General features: G+C 39.3%; 1 protein-coding gene across 1 annotated transcript in view; it reads left to right on the forward strand.

The window, feature by feature from the left end:
- Positions 1-187: 187 nt before the first annotated feature.
- The window catches only part of LOC103917739, a 39,803-nt gene continuing 24,365 nt past the window's right edge, over positions 188-15,625 (forward strand). The window contains exons 1-4 of the mRNA XM_009324929.1: positions 188-234; positions 385-476; positions 1,464-1,532; positions 7,747-7,780. Coding sequence (XP_009323204.1) covers positions 402-476; positions 1,464-1,532; positions 7,747-7,780 — 178 coding nt within the window. The 5' untranslated portion in view covers positions 188-234; positions 385-401. The remainder of the gene's footprint in view (positions 235-384; positions 477-1,463; positions 1,533-7,746; positions 7,781-15,625) is intronic.

A 15,625-nucleotide genomic window follows, 5' to 3' on the forward strand; every position in this document is an offset into this window, starting at 1 on the left:
GCTGTGGGTGCACAGGGCTCGGCTCCGCAGTGCGGGGCCATCCCACCCCTCCATCCCTGGGCTGGGAAATCTTGTAACCCAGTTCTTTTTGGAGCAGGAGGGGAGAAGCGGGAGGAGAACGCTGTGGGGTGCTCCCCGCGGGCCGGCTTCTCGTGGAACCTCTCCGGAAAGGCGGCCGGGGAGGGTACCTTTACCGGAAGGCTTAAGGCTGTAAAGGTGTCCTGGTGACAAAAGGTGTGGTTTCATCTGGAAACGCGTTGAAACAAAATAAGCAACTTAATTCACCCGACGAGCGCTTCTCTCCCGCCCCCGATTGTCGGCTGAAAAGTGCCGTATCAACGAGAGTTGGATTTATTTTATTTTATTTTTTTTTATTGTGTGCAGTGAACCGGTTTTGCAGGATGAGCGCTGTGACCGAAGAAGTTAAGCCAGAAGATGGCAAACCGGCATCTGAAAAAAAAATATTTTATTGTGAAGTGAGTGCGTTTCCTGACGGCTTTTCAGACTATGTGCTAAAATGCAGGCCCAAGGTATTAAAGACCACGCTCTTAGAAAGGCAGACCTGGCCCAGATGTAGCGTGGCAAGCGTGTACGGTGAGAAAAGCCGTTAATGTGGCGAATACCGTGGCCAGTCCCTGCAAGAGCTACTTGTCCTGGGATTCGGTGAATTCAGTTTGTTCTTGAGCAGCCACGGGTACAATGTGAAGGTCCTTAATTGTAGCCTTTCGAATCTCTGTTAAGTATCTCTCGTAGGCGACTCTAAAGGCTCGTTTGTCTGTAAAGGCTACAACTCCTGAGTCAGAACGTGTTAAATTTGTCGATCGTATGTTGTTCTAGCAGTGAATTTTTTTCTGGCACGCTAAACTTCTGGGGCAGTATGTCAAGAGAATAGGCGATATTAGCATGTGTTAGTCATTGCATTTTTTAGCTAAAAATAGTAAGAAATAATAGTAGATCTATATTGTCTTCCATTAATTATTGTAATGGCATATGTGTGTCTGTGGATCTGAATGAAATGCAGATGTCTTCCTCCATTGTTTTTCTGATCCCTTTGATGTAACAACGAACGGAGTTGCAGTTATTCTAGGGCATAATTTTGTCTCTGTTCCTTTCTAGTCACTGTACGATCATCCCTTTTTGTTGGCTTTCCAGCCTGAAGAAGTTTAGAAAACTAAGAATCCAGAAAGTGGTGGTAGGAGGGAAGGGGGAGGCTCTTAGAAGATTCGTACCACCTGGTATATTTAAACATGTATTTAAGTATCATTTGAACAGGTTTGCACGCTATTTCTGGTCACTTTAGTGGTATGCTGCTCTCCTAAATGTCACACAAATTGTACTGTTTAAGCCGAAGAAGGCCTTGAGAATTATGCTGTAGAAACGGATGTATTTCCAGTTCTTATAACTCGCCAACTACAGAATATCCACAGCGTAACTGAAGATGTGCTTTCAATTTATCTTTTTAGGTTTGTAAAGTTCCGTGTATGAGTTCTATAAGTCTTCAGTCACACTATCGTGGTGCAAAGCATAGAAAGGTAACCTTTTTTCCATATTAAGTGTATGTGCAAATTTAATCATCGATCTAGGATTCTTGTAAAATTCAGTAATTTACTTCACATGGCTTCAAGTGCTTATCTAACTCATTGGTAGATCTGTAACAGTAATTTGCTTGAAAAATCCCAAGAAAAAGACGAGGTGGGAATCTCACAATGCTCTTTTGTACGGCATATAACGTGAAACATCGGCCGTACCTAAAGGTAAATGGGTGTTAATTGTGGAATTAACATTTGAATTACACGGAAGTCGCAGATGGTGAAAGAATGCAAACATCTGTTTTGGGTAGGGTTGGTAAAAGTACTGCTCTGTTTTCCAAGTCTACATAACTCATGGGTACTTTGAATAAAACTAGCTTTCTTGTTACTTTGATAGTAACAGCAATTCGGATTTCCTGCAGGAGTTACATAGGCTTAACTACCAAGTCCTATGGGCCCGTTTGTTTGAAGCATCTCGATAGCAACTTCCTGGTTCACTGCCTTTGCTTGTTTTGTGCTTCAATTAGACAACGTTCTGTAGAGAGGAGGCTTTTCTAAACGTTTGACTGAACTTTTGGCTGTCAATTGGCTGATGATTATCTTTTGTTTAAAATCCCACATTTTCGGTCTATAAAGTTGAGGCGTACTCAGTTGTCTCTCCTTTCCACTGTTACTTACGATTGCTGTCATCAGATTGATTGTATTGTTGTGGCACCAAAGTGCCTGCTCTGATGGTTTTCTTAATGATGGTTAATTCTTCCTGGAACGCTAAAGACTAACTGCAATATTGTCTTTCTCCAATGTTGGTGTGCCCCTTTTCTTTCAGTTGTAGATGAGGGGCATCTCCCCACCTCTTGGTTTTCAAGACGGATTAATAGTATTTTGTTACTTATTTGCTGGTCACTTTAATAGCGTTGACTCTTATTTGAGTCAGCGGCTCCACTTTTTCCAAACGCTTTTTTTTCCCCCAGGATTCAGTCTTCTTGTTCCCTGTTGATCCAGTAGAAGTGTACAGTACTGTAGTATTTTTCATGTCCTGCCAAATGTTCTTGCTGATGCAAGAAGTTCTTTTGGTTTTGTGGCTGTTTCTTTTTATTTCCTAGCTAACCTTCATAGCAATCCAATTATTGCCGTTGCTCCCTTTTAAAGTGGAAAGACTAGTGATTATTTTCTTAGAAAATCTGCATGTAGTTTTCCTTCTGTTTCACTCCTGGAAATCAGCGTATGCTAGGCTACAACTGTCAAACTTTATTGAGTTAATGAAGGACTGCAAACTGACAGTGAACAAGAATTGGGCAGGTTGAAAACTGGACGCTTGTTAGATGTTAAATGTTGGTGCTGGGGTGTGGAGTCCTGGTAAGTCCCATGACTGCATTTCTGTGGGAATGATGATGCAACCTTGGAGAGTTATTGTCTTCAATTACCTCTAATTCCTCACTTTAAATTATGAAATCTATTGTATGTTTTGGCGGAAGAAGATCAGAATTCATTGAGTTATCACAAGAAGTTTTTGTATCGCCAAGTTTGAAGTAACTGTAAAGGTCCTGAGCTTATGTTCCTTTTTGATACAGGCTAGGTGTTGATAAGTGAATAGCTCTTAGTTTGTTCCTTACTAGAGGAGTTCCTGTTCAAAATAATACCAAAGGATGTCCTGGCAACGTAACAAAATGAAGGGAAGATGGTAGTTCTTTACCTAAATCGTAACACTGGCCAACCCACCAGACTTTAGTCAGATGACTTTTTTTATTTTCTTTCAGCTACCCATTTGTTTTTAAAATGGCATTGATAAAGATACTTTGTGCTTGTCCTCCGCTAGAGGAAGTTTCAAAAACACAAGAAATAACCCTTCATCAGGAGGACAGTCACTGAGAAAATTCCAAGAAACATATGTAAACACTTGCTACACGTGTGAAATGATTCTCATTTCATTGGCCTACATTTCCCATAGCTATTCAAAGTAAAATGTGTTATTTTGAGTAGCTGCACTAGTAAAGCTTGACTATCGGACAGATTTGTAGGAATATTTCAGTTGACTTTGTGTACATGGTTATTGTATCTCTTTTTTTTTTTTGGTCACCTGGGTAGTTTGGTTATTACGAATTTTGGATAGGTACATAAGATATTTATCTAGCTTACTTCTGCATACCTTTGTTTCATCTTTGTATGTTGATTGGCTTGCTCACCCGTATGTCAGTACCGTTGACTCCTAAACAATAGCATCAGAATGCATAATTTATTTGAAAAAGGCTACTTCCTAAACATCTAAGTATACCTCTTAGAGACATTGTGTCGAATGCATTGCTTCCATAAAACTAGGGAGATTTTTATTAGTGACCTATGTATAACCAGAGAATTAAGACTTTTTTTTTTTTTAAGGAAATTAATTCGTATGTGCTACACTTCTCAGACTCCAAGGGTATTGCTTTTGATGAGTTAGAGATTTTTAGGGTGTTTTTTCGGTACTGATTCTCAGTCTGGGTATTTGAACTGACAGTGCCTAAATCATTTGCTGCTGGAGGGGAAAATGTAAATAATATCTGTCTCTTCATGGCAGCTTAGGCAGACTACCCAGATCTGTTATAAATCGGATGGAAGTTTTACTCTTACTTTTACCCAGAATATCTTGTTACTTCTCAAACTAAAAGAGAATAAGCCTATACCTAAAGCTTCGTGGAATTCCTTTGACTGTGTTGGAGGCTAATAATTTGGTGCATTAAGCTGAGTCTATGTACTTAGAAGAAAGTGAGTCCTGAGTTGTTTCATTTGGGTTTTTTTTTTTCATTTGTATATTTGCAGGCTTAATGCTCTGTAATCCACTCGATTGATGTGTGATTGACTTCAAGGGATAGAAACAGACTGGATGACATATTGCGTCATAAAATGGAAGTAATTAAAAAATATTTCAAGCAACTGATTAGTCAGTGCAATGACTTTCTTCCTAGTTTGTTACTAGATTAGGTTTTGTTTATTTGAAGCCTTTTCCATTTGCACTTTGAAATTTATGTGAGTATTTTTTCAGAACGAGTCTCGGAGTAGTTGCTCTAGTCAAATAATAGATGATCAGTTATCTAATTAGATAAAATTGTTGCCACTTGCATTCTATGATATATGAAACTTAAAAGTAGAAGTTCTCAAGTCTTTGAATGCTTAATTTACAAAATATTAGGTAATATTTTAATTCTATACAGTGTACCTCTTTAGAGTTCATTTAGCTTCTATCCCTGAGAGTTGATTCTTTGTTGTGCCAGGGGTTCGTATGTCTCACTGACTTCAGAAAGCATCATAGCATGAACACTGTGTCCTTGAACTGAAGCTTGAGTAATAAGCAGAATACACCTCTAATTTTTTCTAGTGCTGGTAGTTGATGAGGCCAAACCCCTGTAAAAAGTACTAGTAGACAAAAGATTGTGGGGTTGGGATGACCGCAGTACAAGGCTGTGTATATCTTGTGCATCGAGTGCCTTATGACCTTTGTATATTTGCATACTGATGGGTTTTGTGGTTTTGTTGCTGAATAGGTATTGGTAGGGACAGTGGGTGGAAAATGACTTAGGCAAAATAGCATTCATACATGTGCACGTAGTTCCTAGCTCTTTGGAAATTGGGATTAGCTTGTATTATATACTTTGAAAAACAGTTGAATGTTACTTTTAGCCATTATGGTAAAATGGTTAGAAAATAATGTTTCTATAAGTTTACTAATGCTTTTCATTGAACCAAGTCTGTAAGAGCAATGGGGGATACACTACATGAAAGGTCGGTTTGGGTTTTTTTTGGCAGCTGAGTAAAAAGCTAGGGTCTTTTCAGGGAGCAGTCCCCAGATAAAATACACCTGGAATATGATAGTATGTGATATATTTAATTCTGGTTTTGCAAATACGTGTTGGCTTTAGTGTTCAGTTTGCTAGAGAGGAAATATTAGAGTGGAATGTCTTTTTTTGCATGTGTTTTGAACAGCCCTTTGCAGGTATAGCACCAGCAGAAGTGTGTTGCCTCTTCTGTGAATTGTATTTGGAGCACAGATGAAGATTGTTCTGGCTCTATCAAGGATTCAAGGTTCTTTGCCCTTCCTTCATATCTGGGGATAGACAGGGTAGAAATGCCTACTGTGTTCCAAAAGGAGAGGAATCTGCATTCAGGGCTCTACAACCCCATTAGAAACAAGGAATGTTCAGATCTGTGAAGAGAGTTTAGTTTTTGTCTTCACTATTTCAGCGTTCTCATTTCTGCTATACCTCTTGCCCCTGGTTGTCGTGCATCAGAACCTGTGGTTGAAAGTCCCTCATGTACAGACAACTTTTCTGTCCTTTCATATGGCATTAACATCAACCATGCTGGAAAAGCATTTTAATTGGATATTTTTGTATTGATACTTGGAATGTTAATATAGCTAGGTTTCAGTTACAGGAAAATTGCCTTGCTGTTGTATTGTTTATGTTTGGTCTCAAGAAGTATGCTGTTATGTTCTGCAGCTTATCTTCATGATCCAAAGAGGCTTAAACTGTAGAGCTTTTCTTTTGAAAAAAACCCTTGTTTTGCTTAGTATAAGCTTGAAGAGTTAAAATAAATAGAATTTCTGTGTATGGGCTGCTAACATCTAGCTGATATGATTTCCAGAGTGTGTACATTTAGGAACAACTGAATTATGTTTACATAATACTTAACTATGCATGTGAAACTGTTTTGTTAGATAACCTGTGAACTTGAATTGTGTGGAAAATTAATTTATGCAGTAGCTCTTACAGATTACAGTGTGCGCGGGAGGTTTGAACCCTAAAAACCAGCAGTTTTTGAGTTTTGGCTTCTCAAAGTTAGACACTTTGTTAAAAGTTACCCTAACTTTTCATGGTCTTAGCTCAAAAACAGCTGTTGCAACTTGCTTGCAACACATGACCCAGGACAGAGAATAAGTTTCTTACATAATGTGTGAGAATCTTCATTCCTGATGTAGTTTTGGGTTTTTTGCTGCTTGCTTTTTTTTTTTTTTTAAAGAAACCTCAAGAAGGGGTCACAAGTAAAATGGACCCGTTAGCTTCAGTTGTGGAACTCCATTTCTAATGTTAACAAAAGCAGTAATCCAAGTGCAATCAAAGTCAAAGCTGATTGTCCAAAAACGGTCAGGAAGAAATTCTCTTTGAGCAGCATCTCACGGTTGGTAATGTTTTCTATGCTTGTCTGAAAAGTTAGGTAGTAGCAGCTGTTTGTTGTAAAACTCTGTAGAATGACAAGTAACGAGAACACTTGCGGCAGCATAACTACAAGGGAGACTGTGTCTATTCTAAGCGTATAAAATCCTGCTGAGCTCATACAACACTGCCCACTATCTGTGGCAATACTGGGACTTAGGTAACTTCCTTTTTTATAACTGCCATGAAAGAACAGCTATTTGGCTTCTTAAACAATTAACTGTTGTGTCAGTCTTCCTTCCTACTGAATTGTCATGTTGACGTGCAGCATCTCTTCCATGCCGCTGAATACTGAAAGTATAGCACTCAACTCCATGGACTGCTCTGGGCAGAGAGCTGCTTTACTGGTGGAATGATCATGCTTATTGTTTCATTCTTGTAAATGGCAAGTTTATGTTTATTTGCCAGAAAGTTCTCAAAATGAGTCAAGATCATTTTAGCCACGGTCTGAAATGGAGATTTAAGTTCCTCTTTTTCTTAGGTTCTGCCAAAAAGTGATCTGTTCTGGATTCAGCTGGTGAAAGGCACTTTTCCTGTTCTTCATTATATGAATGAACTTTGGGGAGATTTGGCTAGCCTTAAGGTTTAGCGAAATCCACTCAAAATGGTGGGGAAGCTTCTTTTTGTTAGTTTGTTCTTCCTTTTGGGGCGAGTTTTCTTTTTCTTTTTTGTTGGAACTACAACTTTTGAAAACTTAGGAGCCATAATCATGCAGAACTCAGGGTTTTGTCTGGCATCTTTAAGATGTTGTGTTTCAAGCCATAATCATCTCTTAAAACTTCATTAATAACAGGGCTTTCTTGAAATTAACTTGTATTAACTGTAAGTACACTTTTGACAGTACTTCCAGCTTTTGCAGAAAATCATAAAGGCTCTAATTTTTCCTATTTGATAATGGAAACTTTGGCCTATATTGTAATTCATCTGCAAAGGCTTCTCAGGAAGTACAGGGTTTTTCCTTCAAATGGTGCAGCATATTAATTTCTTTTTCTTATTTTATTTTGGGATGACTTGCATCTTCATAATTAAAGAAAGAGAAAGCCCTGAGACCCAAGACTGTCTATTGTAAGTATAATACTTTTTTTCTTTCCAGCCTCCTAGGATAGATATTGCTTGGGGATTTTAATATTTGTTGCTTTTCTAGTAGTTCAGGTATTTGCATTTGCCAGATTTATGTATCTATAACTGTGTTTCTCTTTATATGCTGAACATTCTTCTGAGATTTCTATCTAGTGAACTGCTGAGCAAAGAAATATTTTAGAGCATGAAACCTTAATTATGCCTTTCCACATCTAAATGTTTGTATATCTATCTAGTAGAGGGATGGATAGTCAGTATTTCAGTTTCTTACCTTCCCAGGCTAAACTGTCTCCCACTTATCTGTCAGCTTTATGCACTCACCGCTAAGCTTCAGGCAGTATGCTAAGAGGCTAAATCAGCAGGCTAACAGAGCACTGTTGCAAATGCAACTCTACCAGTGCTGGAGTTGCCTAGCTGCATCACAGGAATGTTCTGCCTCTCTTTATTGTAGTGTACTTGGAGTAGAAAGACCTATTCAAGGTAAACTCAGTTGTTGGGGTATCTTTTCCCCCAGAAACTGAGAATGTGAATCCAGACTGTCATATGTCAATGAAAATAAGAGTTGTGGTGAAAGGTTGAAAACATGGGATATAACTCGTTCACAGTGGAAATGGAAATCTTGTTGTAAAGGCACTGATGATGACATACAAGATTTTTAAAGTACAGGAAGCAGAGAACATTGGCAGATGTGGGAATACTGATAAAAAAACAATTGAGAAGATTAAAAACCAAAATGGAGTCATCACAAGAAATAAGCCTGTCACTTCGACTTTGTCTTCTTAGCCTGTTTTCCTAAGAAACAAGGCTTACGTTCTGGCTTTGTCATCTGTTCCCCAGTATCTTTTGAACCTCTCAGCCTTTTTGAATCAAGTTGATCAAGGTTTCCTGAAAATACACATCTGCGCAGAAGAGAGTAATGGTGTCAGTCCTCTACTGAGGGAAGTGCTGCAGGCTGAGCTCACCATTTACTGGACCCTGAAGAATCAACGCGAGAGAGACTTAGAAAAGTACTGGTCGGAGTCCATTTTCTAAGAGACTGGCTTTTATTAGCTGCTCTCATGGTTTGGTGTTGACAAGAGAATATTGGTGCAAGACATATCATTCAAGCGTGTGAACAATTATGAGACATTTTGTCTCGGCAGACACAAGTACTGTGTGCTCTTCTCTTTTTAGAAATACTGGTAATGAAGCTCCTTGACAGAATTTCTGCAGAAGTTCTGAAAAGGTATAGGTCTCCTCAAAATCCAATGGATTTGAGCAATCCAAAATTGTATTTATACCTCAGCAGCAACAACAGATTTTTTTGGCTATGGGCTAGTGATTTAATGGAAAACAATTTCTAGACATTTCTTTGTATTTCTCGTCAGAAACGGCCATAAAAAGTAATACTCGCTAACTGAAGAGGTTCTTGCTTCAAGATCATAAAATCTTGTTTTGGAGGAGTAATGTAAAGGATGCATAGGATAGAAGGTGTGGCCGCAAGACTGTAAAAAGAGTGGTGGAATACAGGAGCCTGTTGCAAAGACCTACGCCTTTAGAAAACAGTACTGCTTAATGTACTACAAGCTCAGTGTTCCGTGGAGAATTCAGGTTAAGAACATATGCTCGTTATAAACACTGCATCTCTGGAAATGTCATAGGTTAGAATCTTTCAACTGTGATGTATCTTACAGAATGAGAAGAGATGTTAAAATACCTGATTATTAAAGTGAAGAATCTAGCTGTGAAACTTTGGTAAACAAGTTAGAGCTAACTTCTGGAGGAGTCCCAGCATCACATGGTACCACATGTCAGAAGCATTGCAAGACGTGCTTTAATCCAGAAAGTTCTGTGCCTCAGTAATCATTTTGAAGCAATCAACATCTTTTACTTCTAATATGAAATGATTATTCATGCTATTGATGTCTCCTTTGTTGTACTATATCCGTATTGAATTCTGCTTCACTGAAGATCCAGATGTGTAAGGCTAATTTGCAAGCCACTGTTAGGGTTTATTTGTCCAAAAGCGGCTAAAATTTGGCCTGATGAAGTTTATTGGTATGTTTTAGTTGTGTGGGTTGTTTTTTTTTTGCAGGTGGAAAAGCTTTCCACCTGAGCAACTTTTCAAAGATGGCAATTCAGACTTCATTTTGGGGACTGCAATGCAGAATTATGTATTTTATATATATATAAAATCATAGAATTGTTTAGGTTGGAAAAGACCTTCAATATCATGGAGTCCAACCGTTAACCTAGAACTGCCAAGTCCAGCACTAAACCATGTCCCTAAGCACCACATCTGCACGTCTTTTAAATACTTCCAGGGATGGTGACTCAACCACTTCCCTGGGCAGCCTGGTTCAATGTTTAACCACTCTTTCGGTGAAGAAATTTTTCCTCACATCCAATCTAAACCTCCCCTGGCGCAACTTGAGGCCATTTCCTCTCGTCCTTTCGCCAGTTACTTGGGAGAAGAGACCAACACCCACCTCGCTACAGCCTCCTTTCAGGTAGTTGTAGAGAGCAATGAGGTCTCCCCTCAGCCTCCTTTTCTCCAGGCTAAACAACCCCAGCTCCCTCAGCCGCTCCTCAGAAGACTTGTTCTCCAGACCCCTCACCAGCCTCGTTGCCCTTCTCTGGACACGCTCCAGCACCTCGACGTCCTTCTTGTAGTGAGGGGCCCAAAACTGAACACAGTATTCGAGGTGCGGCCTCACCAGTGCCGAGTACAGGGGCACGATCACTTCCCTACTCCTGCTGGCCACACTATTTCTGATACAGGCCAGGATGCCATTGGCCTTCTTGGCCGCCTGGGCACACTGCCGGCTCATGTTCAGCCGGCTGTCGACCAGCACCCCCAGGTCCTTTTCTGCCAGGCAGCTTTCCAGCCACTCTTCCCCAAGCCTGTAGCGCTGCATGGGGTTGTTGTGACCCAAGTGCATGACCTGGCACTTGGCCTTGTTGAATCTCATACATGCAGAACTTCTCAAAACTCTCCCATGGACATATTAACATACAAATAACTCTCCCTCAAGAGCCAGTGGATCCAGGAAATTCATTGTATTCTGTCACTGAGATACAAGAATAAATTCTGAATTTGCTTGGCCTTTGTCTTTTCATTTTAAATAGTTGATGATTTTTCTATAGTTTACAGACATATATAGTAAGCATGAACAAAAGTTATACTGCATTTGTGGAGTTAAGTAGTAAAGTCTTGTGAATAAGCATGGAAAGTATGCGTATTCTTAAAATAGGTGCAATATGTAAAGTATGAGTCTGGTATTATTTCAGGATATAAATTAATGAGATGCTCCTGTTATTGCTGCTGGATTTGCACTCTTGTAACGTTCATGTTATCAAATACTTCAGTGAGAGTGAAATATGGCAGCATGTTCACAGAGCTGGAGTTCAAAGAGCCTATGGATGTTGTGAAAGTGAAGGATGAGTTTTCTTGGAAATCACTTGGGACAAAACCTAACGAGTGTCTGAAGTGTACACTGTCTAAAGAAGAACAGGTACTTCAGAAGATGAGGTTTGACATATTTAAAATGTTTTACACCAACATCTGCAATTTCTTCCGTGCTGCAGAATTAAAAAAAAAAAAGTTCCGTTGTCAGTAGGGAGAACACCACCAATGCTGCTATCACTTGTAAACCAAAATTAAAAAAGACACATTTTTTGGATTCTGAGTGTTTTCAAGTGGGGCATGCCTTGTACAGTATCCTTTCTGAACTCATAAAAAGTAACTGTTCATAATCCAGAAGTGATGAGCATGAGTAACCTGACTGTTTAACTGTACAATCTTGTTGACTTTGAAGTCAGTTAAGTCAGGAAATACATCTGTTTCCAGATGATTGTGTTTGGAGGAGTACCACTTTCTGTAACTTATTTTTGTGGTAATGACAAAATTGGATATCTGGCGTGGGTTTTTTGCCTGCTGTCCAGCAGTTCAGAGGAGAGCAGCTTAATGGAAGATGTGGGAAGAGAAGATGCTGACGTTCCAGGGCCTTACTAAGAGAGTTAAATCAAAGCTCAGTTAAGTATATCAATTTCAGTCGTGATTTCTTTGTACAATGATATAATTGGACAGATGGAAGACTTCTTTCAGCTCTAGTTGAGGCAGTTGCACATATGTGTTCAGGAATAAGGAAGGGAGGAGACTGAACATTGCTGTCTTTCCTGGGACTTTTTGGCCAAAGCAGACAGAAGTTTGGAAAACTTTTTGCTTTAAGCAAGAGGCGTTAAAGGATGGGGGAATATGTTAGGCAAATGTTCCCTGGTCAATAGCAAAATCCAGTGGTTTACTACTCAAACAAGGCAGCTCAGGTAGGAAGGCATAGTATAGAGTGTGAGCCCTGTTATAGCCATTTCTGGGCTGCCTAGCTTTATTCGTGAAGTTAATTTGGCACAAAGAAGAATGGATTAATGGAATTTTTTTGCGCAGCCTGTGGAATTTTTCTTGCGTTACAGGAAGGTGCAGAGTTAGCTTGCAGTACTTCTCTTACAATGATACAAATGAAAAGTATTGAAAAGTGTAATAAGGGATGTTGTGGGTGTTCAGTTGCTGGGTCTGGCAACCTGCGTCTACATTCTTCAACTTAAAACCTTTAAGTAGCACCATGAGTAAAGAAAGCTTCATTATGGTCATTCTGTAAAGCATGGAGTCAAGGGGAGGAATCAGATCTGAAGATAAGCTGCATTTATTTAACAGCACTGACTATAAGTTCTTCCTCCAGTGAAAGCACAAATGTCATGTATTCTGCCTTGGGTTCACCAATGACAACCTTATCAGTATCCTGATCAGCATTTCAGCTTTATGATATAAGATAAATTTATTTATTTTAACATGTCCCTCCATGCTCAGTGTCTGTCAGGCATTGATTAGTATGGATAAGGTTTTGGGGTGTAAAACTACTGCTACATTTTCAAAGGAAGGAAACCTGGAAGATCTCTTCTGAGTTACAGACTAGAAGAGAAAATGTTTCAGAAACCATAACAACAGAAGTACTAAGATTGAACACTACTCCAACTCCCTTACCACCTCTCTTTTGGGGAGTTCCCCCATACAATGGAATATAGAGTCTTTGTGCACTTCACCTCTTGTATTCAAAAGTGAATCTGCAATGCTGAGTCCAGTACCTCTTTGTTGCAGCTGAGTAACTGAATTGACAATGTCTGAAACTGTCCTTAAGTTTTGAAACATAGCTGTTTTATTTCTGGCAGTCATTAGGAAGGTGTGTGCATTACAAGTATAGATGCAAAATCTATAAAAATAGTATACATGCATGATGTATAGATGTAAAATGTGGAGAACGAAGAAACATGTTCTCCACCGTGTCATTGAATATTGAAAGGGATTTTTTTTGTTCATATAGATAACTAGTATCTGGAAAATATCCCTTACTAAATAAAACCATTAGTTGGAAGGGATTTCCTGAGACTGATTAGGTGATTTCCTAACTTCCTGATTGAAGCAGGACTACTGCCAGTGCTGGATCATCACTTGCTTACTGAAGCCTTGAACATCTCCAAGGGTAGAGAGTCTTCTACCTGTGTTTAATCAGTCTGTAGTTGCTCTCCTGTCTTAAAGAGGAATTTTATCCTAACATCTAATCTGTGCCTCCTAAGCAACTACTTCTGGCTGCTACTTCTTATGCTGTTGTCACATCCGCAAAGGGTTTGACTCATCTTTGTAGCTGCCATTCAGGTATCCATGCTATTAGATCTCCTCTTAGCCTCCACTTTACCAGACTAAACAAGTCCAGCTCCCAAACCTGTTCTCATAAGTTATTTGCCCTGTGTTGTTTCTCTTGGTAGCCCTTGGCGCTGGACCATCTGGTTTCTCCACATCCCACTTGAACTGGAGAAGGATGGAACTAGACAGCCTCACAAGTCCCAAATAATGGAGGATAAGATATTCTGAAGTATGCTGCCTGTGCAGTATCTCAATATGGTGTTTGCCTAGTTTATGGGAGACATGCTTTTGGCCAATATTCAGCTTAGAATTCATCACAACTCTGCAGTTCTTTTTGACAGTGCAGCTGCTCAGTCAGCCAGATCCCAGCCTGTGCTCATGAATGGGATTATTTCAGATGCAGAACTCTACACTTCTTATTACGTTTCTTAAGGTTTCTTTAACCCTTAATGTTCCAAAGGTCCTGCTCAACTGAAGCTGTATCCCCTAAATTACTGTTGTCTGTGAATTTGCTGAGGGTGTTCTGTGCATCCTCAACCAGATTATTAATGATGATGTTAATCGTTGTGGGCCCTGGAATCAGTCTTTGGGTACTCTGGTGCTTACTGAACACCAAGAGGCTGGGCTGTTGATCGTTGCCTTTTGAGCCTGGCAGCCCAGCTGATTTTCAGCTCATTGGTCAGTCTGATATGCTTTAAGGGAAAATACTGTTGTGTTTTGGTTTTGAGATGCTTAAGAAATATGACTTACATTATTAATAGCATTACAAAGCCATGTGGCTAGTAAACGTGAATTAAATGCTAGCCTGGAAACCTGCTGTCGCTGAATGGAAGTGTCTTCAAGATCATAATTGCTTTTGTTAAACTTTTGCAGGCAGCAATGATAATATTTGCTAAATGCATCCTTTTTAAAACAAACAAAACAAAACCAACTCAAACCCCCAAACTGCTACCTTTGGTGATAGTAGTAGCTACAACTTGATTTTTAACTTGACCATATCTGTAAACTTCAACCATGTTAAGGCAGACTGCACTGTGAACTGCTTCTGGCGCAATTCTCTGCAAATACAATTTGTTCCTAGAAGTAAACAGAAAATAAAGCACTAAAAATATTTCACAGGTGCCTATTTGTGTCACTTAGCATTTGGCCACGTTGTCAGTCTGCAGATGCTGGACCTGGAATCTAACTTGGGCTTCAGGCACTAACTGAGCAACTCTGAAATTAAGTAATTTTCATACTTGCAGAGTACCTGGAGATCATCTTCTGTTCATGCTACCAGAAACTTTGAAGCTTTTTACTGAAAAAGGTGGATAATTTATTGTAAGAAGTCAAGGGAGATATGCTTTCTCATACCCCTCCCTTATGTTAATATTGCAGAGTTGTTTGCAAAATGTTTACAACTCTGATTTGAGTTACAGCTTTGATATGTATCTAACTGCCTATCTTGTGCAGGAGGAGGAGAAAACCATTGATGTATACATGTTGTATTTGCCATGACTATGGAAAACTTCTTCACTTCAAAAATAGGAATTAAATGGGCAAATGCATAGTTTAACTTAATCTTTCATTTTTTCCAGTAAATGAGTACTGGTGTGTCATCTTGTTTTAATCTTGAATGCTGCAACTTAAAAAATACTGAGAACATCATTAAAGTGCACTTGTTGTGTGTCTGTGCCTATGGATTTGAGGGAAGAGGGGACAGGGGAAAGAAGTTCCAAAGGAAGGGAGTGGAAGTACCTTTACAAAAGCATGTCTAGAAATTCACTCCCAAGCTCCGAGTGATTAAAAATACATACAGAAGCCTATGTAAAAGAAGATGCTAGTCTGTATGCAGTTTAATGACTTTACAAATTGTCTCTGGGACTGTGTTTAGTCTCTAAATGTTTAGACCAGAAGTTTTTTGTCAGGTACCTGTGACACAGATTGACTGTCATGCAGAACACTGAGTAGTTGAAATAATTAAAATAACTAGGCAATATGAAAAGCACTTAAAAATCAAAGAAGAATTGAATACTCTATGCTTCTGTGACATTCATGGGTTTGGTATATGGTGTTGGTGGGGAAGGGGAGTGGAAATGAAGACTTTCTTACTTAAAGCAGTAAAGTTACAAAAGGAAAGCGTAGCAAGATGGAATACTGCTATTGCTGAGCCTATA

The sequence above is a fragment of the Pygoscelis adeliae genome, unplaced genomic scaffold (assembly GCF_000699105.1).
Source record: "Pygoscelis adeliae isolate BGI_AS28 unplaced genomic scaffold, ASM69910v1 Scaffold135, whole genome shotgun sequence".
NCBI classification, from domain to species: domain Eukaryota; kingdom Metazoa; phylum Chordata; class Aves; order Sphenisciformes; family Spheniscidae; genus Pygoscelis; species Pygoscelis adeliae.